A 12,091-nucleotide genomic window follows, 5' to 3' on the forward strand; every position below is an offset into this window, starting at 1 on the left:
CTCGGTCAAGAAGAGGAGGTTGAACTCGAGCAGCAAGTTCACGCCACCTCTGGGCATATTCTTTGAAAGATTCTTCAGACTTTTGTGACATATTTTGCAGTTGGGCACGGCTAGGAGCCATAGCAGTATTGTAGTGGTATTGTTTCAAAAAGGCATCAACAAGTCCTCCCCAAGTACTGACATTGGCCCTCTCAAGTTTCATATACCACTCCAACGGAGCTCCTGTGAGACTGTCCTGGAAGAAATGCATAAGCAGAGGTTCGTTCTCGGCGTGAGCGGCCATCTTACGACAGTAAGAACGAATGTGAGTTTCTGGGCAAGTAACTCCCTTGTACTTATCAAAATCTGGCACCTTGAACTTCGGTGGAATAACAATTCCAGGTACCAAGCTCAGGGCAGCGGTATCGAAACTCGAAGTTTTAGCAACCTCAACGGCCTTAAGGCGTTCTTCGAGAGCTTGGTACATCTTGGCAGTCTCGGTCAACTCAGCAGTAAGATCATGTTCAAGATCAATAACCTCATGGTGGTCGTCCACTACCTTTGCTATACCCTCAACAGGAATCTCCTTAGTTTTTACCCCCCCGTCAGCAGAGTTAGTAGGAGTATCCTTGATCAATCCAGCAACGCTCTTTCTGAGTTCTTCTTGTCCTTGGACAACGACATGGAGAGTCTCCATAAGTTGGGTCATTCTTTCCCCCATAACATCCATATCCCTACGGAGGGCAGCTTGATTCTGTTCAAATTGTTCCATGATTCTCTCGTTGCTTCTGGTGCGGTAAGGATGTAAGAAAGTCAGCTTCGTCGTCGGAAAAGAAATCTGTTGTAAGGGACCCCAATTAGTGTCTTGTATAATAACCTGAAAAAATGCAATGTGACAATGTGGATGTATGTGTGCATGTGTGCATATGATGTGTTGTGTCATTTTCAGGGTATCCAAAGTAAGATTGATAGTCAAGAACAAATAACAACGTGACGAGAGAGATATCAAGTGAAAACGGAAAGCAATTCATTTCATTCATAATAGCCCCCTAAGGCGAGTAGGTTCAAACACAAGTAACAATGTTTCAATATAAAGAACAATAGAGACCCCATCCAACAAATCTGGTGGTGATCTACAAACAGATTCAATTATCAATTCATCTCAATGTAGAACAAAGGCCCTCCTTGTCTGAAATGAGCGTCACTCCACTTCTTTGTTTCGTCAAATAGCTTTTTAGTCGTCTCCCGATCTCTTCCTTTGATAAGGCTTTGGATCACTTCATCCTTTCGGAATAACTGCGTGTCTAGATTCTTGCAGCAATCCCTAAGTTCTTCACACCCTTTGCATTCTGGGATATAGGTCTTCTCAAGTGCATTTGCTTCACTCATCATTTGATCTCTGAGCTTGACATTCTCTTCAGCTAGTCGGGCGGTGCGGAGGTGACTTCCTTTCAGTTGGGTCTCAACTGCTATTCTCTGAGTGGTCTCTTCTTCCAGTTTCTTCTTCATGGTCCTCAACTCATACTTGGTTTCTTTCTCCAGTCGGAGCTTGTGGGCTTTCAGGTCTTCTTGATACTCTCGTCTGAGCTTCTCTTTTTCTTCCTTTATAGCCTTTTCTATAACCTTTTGAGGATCTTCAGTAGGAGCGGCAACAGCTTTTCCGTCCTTTTCAGTTCTAACCCTCTTCCTGGCTTGAGAAGACTCTCCTTTGAGAGTTTTAAGTTCACGGGCCAGTTCATTCTTTGTCTGCTTAAGGAAATAGCGCTTCAAATCCATATCCCTATCTTTCTCTTTCAGTCTCAAATTGGCGACGCGGACCTGGTCAAAACGTTCCCTTGATACCATAGTTTCCGATATCTTCGGAGGTTGTGCATACAAGAGAGGGACCCTCGGGAATGGTAACAGAAGTGTCTTGACTCTCTCCTTAACCCAATCGGTATAGGGCTCCATAGCAATGGCATTCTTGGCTCCCAGAGTGGATCTCTCACCTATATGAATGTTATTCCAGGCTTTCCTGATTTCCTCAAGCGCTACAGGGTCAGCTCCCTTTTCAAAGTACACGGATTGGTAAATCTCCCTATCCGAAGGCCCACTCTTCATGGTATAACCCAACTGACGAAGAGCTAGAATTGGGTTGTAGTTAATACATCCTTTTGTCCCAATGAGCGGGACGTTACCAAAGTTTCCGCACCTAATAATGACTTCAGATATGCCTGTTCGGAATTGATACCATACGATATCGTTTGCAGTAAGTCCCATGATCCTTTGAGACCATTTCTGAGTAGAGGTAACAAACGGACCACTAGCAGGCAAGTGAGATTTGAACCATTTATATAACAGCGGCAAGCAACCTCGAATAGCCCCCCTTTTACCATGCCGAGAGTGAATAGAATAATATGTGTCAGCCAATAGGGTGGGTATTGGATTCTTGTCCATAAAAAGACATATAGCAGCCAAGTCAACGAACTTGTGAATGTTGGGAAACATCACAATTCCATAGATTAGAGCGGCCAAAATAGCATTGAAAGCCTCCCATATTCCTTTGTCAGCAAATTCTTGAGCTTTTTCAACCAGGAAACTCATGTAGAAGCCATGAGTATCACCATTCTTCTTCCAGTTATCATGAACATCCCCCAAGCTCAAATAAAGAGCGTTGGCAATGTAATCCAACCTAGGTTTCTCTGGGACACAAACAAAAGGCACTCTGTGTTGAATCTTGATGTTGAGGAGGTAAGAGTACTCCTCAAGAGTGGGAGCTAGCTGATAATCCGAAAATGTGAAACAACGGATATCTGGGTCGTAGAACTGAAGAAGAGTAGATAAGGCCCATTCGTCGACACGCGAGTACAGAAGAGATAATATGTTGCCATAATTGTCACCGAACACTGTTTCATTATGACCAGTGACCAATTCACCCAATTGCCCCAATTGAACCATACCCTCGCGATGGAAAGTATAAGTGTGTGTGCGCCTTGTAGCTCCCTGATTGACGGTCACGTTGTTATCCATCCTTGACAGAGATTGATACTTTCTGGATACCCTGAAAAATGACATGCAAATGAGAATTAACTTTTTTCTTTTCTTTCTTTTCTTCTTTTTTTCTTTTTTTTTCCTTTTTTTTTTGTTTTTTTTTTTGAAATGTAAACATGCTATGATGTAAATGATGCAGATTGGGTCCCCACGACATAGAGGGACCAAGGCAATAATTCTGAGCAAGAAGATGTCATAGGATCAAAGGTCCGGCATAGATCAGAGAACCAGAAGAACCATAATCATCAATAGAACCAAATAGTCACCCACAGAACCAAATAGTCACCAACGGTACCTGTCATGTATATCCCTCCCCACTCACGGGTGTAGTCTAGGTCAGGGTAGGTCAAAATGGCAACCAGCGTTATCAGTCCTCCTGAGGCACCAATGTTGTTGCATCTACATGCCAACAATGATACCCCATTTGGACCTCGACTGGGCGTGGGTCTCATGATCGCACTAGACAAGACCTGACATCTCATCGGCGTCATGACTATCCACTCTATCCTAGGTATCCTATGTGTCACTCTGGCCTGGGTATTGGGCCTTTTACCTCATAGAAACAATCCCACCCAACCTGCAAAACAGAACAGAAGACCCCAAGGAACACAGAATATAATCCATATGCATGATGTGCAAACAGAAATAAACATGATATGCAAGCAGAAAAATAAACATGCAAACATATATACAAGGTATAGACATAAAACAAATAAACACCCAGTAAATAAACAAACAAACGCAGGCTAGGATCGACTCGCTAAGGATGGACCAGCAACAGGTCTAGCAACATCCCCAGCAGAGTCGCCAGCTGTCGCACGCTCGCGAAAAATGAACAGAGTCGCCACCAATATATTTATCCCATAAGGGAAAGGAATATCAGACAACCTGGCAAAGAATAAGAACGAGGTCTTGCGACCAGAGAATCAAGGTACGGGAGTCGGTTACGCGAGGGGAAGGTATTAGCACCCCTCGCGCCCATCGTACTCGATGGTATCCACCTATGTTTGTTTCTATCTAAAGGGTGTGTACTATGTCTATGTCTATATGCGAAATGAATGCAAAATGTAGGGAAAAGAAAGAATTGTACTCGCACGGGCCCTACCCCGCTGCCTACGTATCCTTTTCAGGAATCAGAGTTACCGTAGCTCGGCTAAAGATTTTCTGTTTGTTTTTGTGTTTTTTAGTTGGGCGGAGTCAACGTTCGCACTCTTGCATAAGGGAAGACCTATGATGCGTACGAGTGGAAATGACATTGCCCTTAGGTGCCAACAAGGCAAAAGAAAGAGAAAAGATTGGTTTGTGTCTTTTAGGGTAATTCCATGATGACGAGAACCCACTACAAGGTCTCGCATCACTTCCTCACTTTTGTTTTAAGTCTGAACATTTATTAGGTTTTTTGAAGTGTTTTTGGTTGGTGTTTTTTATGGGGATTTTAATTTGTGACTTAGATCATACCAAAAAGAGTTTTTTGTTTGTTTTTGAATATTTAGAGAACGCACATCGAGGCCTACGCCACAATCGTTTCTCTAAATAATGGTTAAGAAATACATCGAGGCTTCACACCTCAATCATTTCTTCTCCGCTAAGTAAAAGAGATACAAAAAGAGTTTTTTATGAATATTTAGAGAATGCACATCGAGGCCTACGCCACAATCGTTTCTCTAAATAACGGTTAAGAAATACACCGAGGCTTCACACCTCAATCATTTCTTCTCCGTTAAGTAGGAAAGAACATACATCGAGGCCTACGCCTCAATCATTTCTTTCCTACCATGAAATATAGCAACGGTATGATCTTCATCGGTTTTTATTAAGTATTTTAAAAGTTGAAAAGAAAAAGAAAATGAGAAGGGAACTAACCTAGTCTCTAATCTAATGTTGTACACTAAATCCTATTTGAGATCTAAACTAAAATCTAAGAGGGAGTTTACTAAGGGAGGGAAACAATCATTGAAGCACTAGGGGCAATATAGGCATTTCACAAAATATAAAAAATGCTCACAAAATATAAGAAAATAAAATCTAAACTAAAAAAGGGAAATATCCACAAGCAAATTGTATTTTATTCATGCTTAGAACTATTTTCGAATTTGAAAACTAAAAACTATGCATTTTTTATCCTTTATTAACCAATAAAAAATTTAAAGAAATCCAACAATTAAAATCCAAACAACAAAAAAAAAATTCAATCCTGAAATTCTAAATGGCTAGAAAACAATTTTTTTATTATCATTTTTATTTAAGAAAAACTCAATCAATATGCAAAAAAAAATAATAGAGAAAAAACTATTTATTTGTTTTTTTACTACCAGCAAAGGGGTGGATTAGCAAACAAAATGGACTAAAGTTGTGTTAAAAGCAAACTGGGCCCAAACAGGGGGAGTGTGAATAACAAGGGCACTCAGGCCTAGTCCAGAACGCGGTGGTGTATTAGTGAAATAGGGGTGCCGTCCAGAAAAGGGCAAGGCCCAGCGCGCCAGGGCCCAATGTTACCTTGGTTCATTCTTTTATTCTATTTTTCTATCTCATTTTCAGGATGTGTTATTGTTATCATTATATGGCCTGATTAAAACGTGACATAGAGAACTGATACACATAGCATCAATCGGTCCACTGGAATTTTAAGTCATAAAAGACAAAAATGAAAGCAATAGACCAGCCAGAAATTAACACGTCATCAGCTAATCATTAGAATAAAACAAAATTGAGAAATAATGGGGATAAGGACCAATGGAAACACGCCACATATGCCACACTGAGTCACAACCGCGAAAAGAAACAGACGCCGGAGTTAGGGCTCCGGTCGTCTTCTCCGGTGGTCCACTACGGCGGAGATTCAACAAAACGCCCAGAAACTTATCAAACCACCACCATCTTACTCGATTTTCAACGCTGAGCATGGATCCAGCCTCTTTTTGTTAATTCTCCCTCTAAACCTAAAACCGAAGGTGATTACAAAGCCCTAACTAACATCAACTTTCTCTAAAAACAACTCTAAGCATATCAATCAGCTTCTATTCGTTCATAGAGTTCAAAAAGACAATTCAATCGATCACACAACATCAATTTCATGCTAACCGATAACAAAATTCAAGAACTGCAGATAACTCGTATACGCAAACATTGAATGCATGAGCTAACACATGTAATCTATTATGCTAAGAAAGACTGAGTACAACGCACCTGATACGAGTCTTGAGCTGAAGAAAAAGAAAGAAGTGCACTACTGCGCCTTCCTGAGCAAATCTCGCTGAGTGAATGTATCTATAACCAAAGCTTGGTGACGATGATGACTGGAATGAGTAGTGACTGGGAACCGAAACATGAGATTGATGATGAGCTTCACGGTGATGATAGGAAGCTGGCGATGATGCAGAGGAGAAGGGAGATGAAGGTAATCATGGTGATGATGATGGATGTGGCTACGAAGACGGTGGAATAGTGAGTAGAGAATGAAGATTGATGGCGGAAGAGTTTGTTACGGCGGCCGGAGTTTGTTGTGGTGGCCGGAGTTTGTTGCTTTAGGGTAGTTAGAGGTGGTTGATGAGAGTTGGTTATGGTGAGAGAGGTAAGAGAGTGATGAGAGAATAGGGAAGAACGCGAAGCTGAGGGAGCATGAGAGTGAGGGTGTATGTCTTTATATAGGGAGTGTGGGAACTCCCTTTTTTGTGGATGTGTGAAGTGGGACTTGTAGTGTAGCTTTTCCTTTCCAAAACTTAGTGAACAAGTTTGTGACATTTTAAGTAAATTTTGTATATGCTTTTCGTGTACCCAGTAACTGCATGGCAACTTATGGGATGGTGAATGTTGACAACAATGCATACACATCTTTTCAAAACCTTGTATGGATTACTTTGCATGTTCATAATTCCAATTACACCTTATCATTTTACTTGAACACAGACTCAATGGGAAGAGGAAATGGAGTATAGCAGGATTAGTGTTTGGAGATCTTCGAGATAAGACCTAGAAGTATGCCCAAACTGAACCCAAACATGTGGTGTTACCATTGCAATGTCTTGCACGCCTACTTGGACTTCTGGCCTTATATTCGTGGCAGGTACATAACTTGGTCATGGCATGACTTTGAAGCTTCATAATTTTCTCAATATATATTCAATCATCACACACCATAGCTTAATGGAAATAGAATATGGCAAGGAGTTGTTTGATACCTATATTGATCCCATTGATGATTTGTGGAGCTCAATAAACGACCTCACATTTGGCGCACCACCTGTTTGTGAAAATGACTGCGTGTGACTCAGAGCTTGGCCTGGCCGGATGCTTGACTTGAGATTTGCGAGGCAGTGACTTTGAAACTTCATATATCTTCCATTATTTGTCCAATTGACTTGATTATTGACTTATTGAATAGAGCACACGGAGGGGAACATATACATACCAAGATTCCATCCATAGCACACGTGTATATCTCTAAAATCAAGCTGGAATTTGGCACGCCACATGTTTGATACAATGCCTTGCGCATGCCTTGAGCTTCTGCTCAGCCAGACGCGTCATTGTGACTTGATGAGGGCGCGACTTTGAAGACTTGTATCTCATTCAATATTTGTCCAATTGTGCCAATTCTTGTTTCATTGGATAGAGGGGATGGCAAAGAAAAGAATGATACCAAGTTTGCATTCATGGCATTTTTGTAGAGCTCTAAAAACGGCTTGAGATTTGGCACGCCATGTGTTTGGCAAAATGCCAGGTCATGACCTGACTTGTGACCTGGATTGTGACTTGGTTCAAATGAGTTTCCAGAAACTTCTTACCTTAATATCTCTTGATACAAGCTTTAAATGAAAAAACTTCCAACTACAAAGTTGTTCCCCTCCATGAGAGGAACAACTTTGATGTTGGAATTTTTCCCAAACAATGCCATTTGACACGTGTAAATCAGTGCTGAAGTGGACTGCTCATCATGATTCAAAGGATCAAAAAATTTTCTAAGTGTTGAAAAGTTTCCATTTTTGTCTTTTTTTCATTTTTGGAAACTTTCTATCAAACTTCCGATTTTATCCATTCTTCGACTTTTCTTGACCGATTTTCCACCAAAAGTCAACCTTTGAACAATTCTTCTGATTTTGATCCAAAAGTCAACTGTTCTGACTTTCCTGATTATTGATGAAATTCCCGATTAAATCTCCTCCAATCAAATCCAGTCAAACAAACACATCCACATAGTTGGCATGAGAAGCTTTTCACACATAGAAACCATTCCTGATTAACTGTTGACCAGAAAGTCAACTGGTTGACTTTGGTCAAAGAAACCCTGACTTAAAGAACCAGATGATCTGCAAGCTTGTACCCTCTAATCAATGCCCTGATTTGAAGCAGAGAGACACCCCAATCCAGGAGGACTTCAATGAACATAGAGCCACATGATTATACCCCGGTTTTCTCATTCTCTGATCAAAATTCTTTGCAGCAGAGCTTTTTCTTGCTAGCTTTTGAGTAGTACCAATGATATGCATGCCTGGGTATGAATTATGCCCTAAGTGATGTATGTACATGAATGCAAAGCCTAAGCCAGTTAGAAGTTAAAGGGTAGGACAAATTTGGGGTATGACACCGGTTCGTCCCCAGAATGATCATTTTCTTCATTTGAAGAGAGAGAGGGTTTAGCAGAACCCTGGTTGCTTTGATTGTCTTCTGGTTCATCATCACCGACTGTTTCAGGGATCGGTGGTTTTTTGAACTTTTTGACTGGGATTTTGATCTTCCTTTTCAGGTGACTCACGCCTACAGATCCTTTGGGCTTCTTTTTCTTCTTGATTATCAGGGCTTTCAGTTCTTGTTGCCCCTTTGCCAGTTCCAGAATTGCCACTTGAACTTGGGCATTCTGTGCTTCGAGATTCTTGATGCTCATTTCAGATTCCATCTCTTCTGACTGAAATAAATAGCGAGAAGATGAGAAATCCGTCATGTGAACCTGTTATGCAATGTGTATGACTGGATGCCATGTGTATGCAATGTATGAAATGTATGTGCAATGTATGAAATGTATATGCAATGCATGAAGTGAAATGTGTGTGCAATATTTCAAGGATCTTAGAGTTTAGATTTGTTAAAGAAGAAACAAACGTTAGTTAATCAATTTATTTCTTTTTTTTTTTGCTTCTTTTTTCTTTGCCTCATTTGGGCTTACAAGACAGAAATAAAATAAATGATCCTTCAGGTCTCCCGTGGACGCTTTCTCTTTGCCCCCAGGAATGTGTTGATCTGCTGTTCTTCTTGAAGCTGTCTGGTGAGCTCCAATATCCTTCTCTCATAGTCTTGACAGTATGATTTGAAGGTGTCTCTTTCCTCTTTGAGTTGAACCCAAGATTTTTGCAACTCTTCTAGGTCAGTTGGCATGTCCGGGTGTAGAATAACTTGAGGTTCATATCCCTCGACCTCTGGTTCCATAGTCACAGGTAGAACAGCAGGATATGGCATAAGGAGTTTCTGAGCATGAGTGCGGACCCATCTGAGGTAGGGTTCCATAGGAATAGAATTCCATTGCCCCAGAGTTTTGCTTTCTATTCTATAGACACTGCCCCATGCATGTATGAACCTTCGTCGGTGTCTATGAGAATCATTCTCGTAATCAAACATAATGCCATGGATAATCATGTCATGAGGACCGTTGCTCCTTGCATATCCGAATTGGCGTAGAGCTAAAGAGGGATTGTAAGTGATGCCTCCTTTGATGCCAAGGAGTGGCACATTAGGGTACTCTCCACAATGATCAATGATAGTAATGTCTCTTTGAAAGAAGTTGTTCCACCGGATATCTGAATGAGACAAAGACATAATCCTGCGAGACCATTGCATTCTTTGTTCATTTCTCAACACTGATCGGGGAAGATGAAATGTAAACCACCTAGCCAATAGTGGTATACAGCACATGAGAGTTCCTCGTTTCTTCATGGTACGAGTGTGTAGAGAATGTAGAATGTCTCCCAGCAATGTTGGTACCGGGTTACGGATTAGGAAAAGGTTGATGATGTGTACACTTATGAACTGGTCGGGATTTGGGAATAAAACCAACCCATAGATCAAAAGGGCCACAACCTCCTCAAAAGCTGGATAACTTTTGTTTTCTAGCAGTAGTCGAGCCTTTTCCAACAAGAACTTGGCAAGCAAACCCTTAACTCCACTCTTTGTTTCCCAGTTGGACTCGATTTCTGATTTCCGCAGATGTAAAGCAGCAGCAATGACTTCGGGTTTTGGAATCCTTTCTAAACCAGTGAAAGGTAATTGATTTCGAACAGGCAATCCAATTAGTTCAGAGAATTCTTCCAAAGTGGGTACCAACTGGTAATCAGGAAAGGTAAAGCAATGATGTTCAGGGTCAAAGAACTGGAACAGGACCCGTATCATGTCTTCTTCAAATTTTGAGGTAACCAAATGGAGTAGGTGACCATGCCTTTCAGTGAATTGAACATTCCTGGGGAATTCTGACACTAAGTCTTTTAGTTCAGATGGTACCGTTGAGATGTTGATTCGGATGTAATCTTTGGTGGCGGGAGCCATTACCTGCAAAAACAAAGGTAAACTCTTTGATCCTTGAAGTGTTTGGTGCAAAAATGATATGCTTATGATGCAAACCTGTGGCACACAAAGACAAATCAAACAATAGCCTTAGGTTTAAAGGCTTGCATGGAGCTGATAGGTGATACCCTCCCCACTGAAGTTTAGTTGGTTAAAACCTGTCCTAGAATAGTATTCGGGTTCTATGATCCTTGGAAGTGACATCTCAATACGGCGCTCGAGCGGCCGATCAAAATATTCCTCGAGGATAACTAACTTCGATCAATTTCAAAGCTAGCCACTTAATAGGCCACAAGTCAAGTTCAACTAAAAAGGTTCTAAGACAAATTAGTGTTTAATGACATTTCGGAAGCCTAATATACTCCTTGATCGTTTTCAAGGGACATCAGTATAAACCAAAGTATCGCACTAATGATGACTACCAGATCAACCGTATCGGTACATGCCGTACAGTTTCCTTGGTCTATTGTCATATACTTAAGGTATCTCGAGATTCGGGTTAGAATCTTTCACACAAGCAAAATACCCAAACAAACCTTTGAAAAATAGAGCAATCAAGTCAAACAATTGAAAACATCGACCTATTCTCTTAAGGTAACCCCTTTTGAAAACATTTTGTTTTTTTTTGAAAGTATCTCCCCAGCAGAGTCGCCAGTTCTGTGGACCTCCGATTTTTTAATTCCGGGCCATACCTCTGATCTGTAGAGATACGTGAACTGACTCTTTTTTATCGCTTAATGCTTTCGCATTTTTGAAAATTCACAGAGTCGCCACCGACCTTTTATTTTATCCAATTAAGGAAAGGTTTATAAAAGAAACAGAAAAAAGACCTTTAAGAAATTCTGGGTAAGGGGGTAGGTTATACAAAGGGAAGGTGTTAGCACCCTTTGTATCCATGGTTATCCATGGGCTCTTAAGTTTGCTTAGCTCACTTGTTTTTCGATCACTTTTCAATTGCTCTGAAATTGCTCATATGTGGTTTCAAATACCTTTGTAATTTGAATTTTGTAATGATCCGTGTGTGGATGTATACAAAATACTTGTTTATCTTTCGAAAGATGTTTTGAAAAGAACGTTAACTTTGTAATAATCCGTGTTTGGATGTATACAAAGTATTGTCTTTTTTGAAAGTTTTGTTTTGAAAAACAACAGTGTATGAGAATTTTGTTTGTTTTGATTTGAGCAAGCAAACTAGGAGGTCTACCCTGAGTTGTAAGGTCTTTATCCTGTTTCCTTTAAAAATCTATCCTTTCACCGGATATAAACGCAAGGTTCGATTTTGTACTCGAAACAGTAGAATTTTGACTTTGATTTTGAAAAGAATGAGAAGGGATTACCTTAAAAGGTGCAAGTGTGATTGTGTTTGTATTCAGATATTTATCTTTGAAGTTAGTGATCTAACGATTCAATTTTATCTTTGACATACACGCAGTTTATATTTGCTGGAAATTAAAATGCGGAAATGTAAAGTGCGGAAAGTAAATCTACGCTATTACATTGATTGTGCAGGAAATGTAAACTAGCCTATTTACAT

At 40.5% G+C, this 12,091-nt stretch overlaps 1 protein-coding gene across 1 annotated transcript; it reads right to left on the reverse strand.

Moving 5' to 3' along the window:
* Positions 1 to 1,015: 1,015 nt before the first annotated feature.
* On the reverse strand, positions 1,016 to 2,988 carry LOC131658443 (uncharacterized). Its single transcript, XM_058927737.1, has 2 exons — positions 1,505 to 2,988; positions 1,016 to 1,112 (listed from the first exon to the last, which is right to left on the reverse strand). The coding sequence occupies exons 1-2, from the start codon at positions 2,986 to 2,988 to the stop codon at positions 1,016 to 1,018; spliced, it is 1,581 nt and encodes a 526-aa protein (XP_058783720.1).
* Between the last annotated feature and the right edge of the window lie 9,103 nt (positions 2,989 to 12,091).

This window comes from Vicia villosa, linkage group LG1 (assembly GCF_029867415.1).
Source record: "Vicia villosa cultivar HV-30 ecotype Madison, WI linkage group LG1, Vvil1.0, whole genome shotgun sequence".
NCBI lineage: Eukaryota > Viridiplantae > Streptophyta > Magnoliopsida > Fabales > Fabaceae > Vicia > Vicia villosa.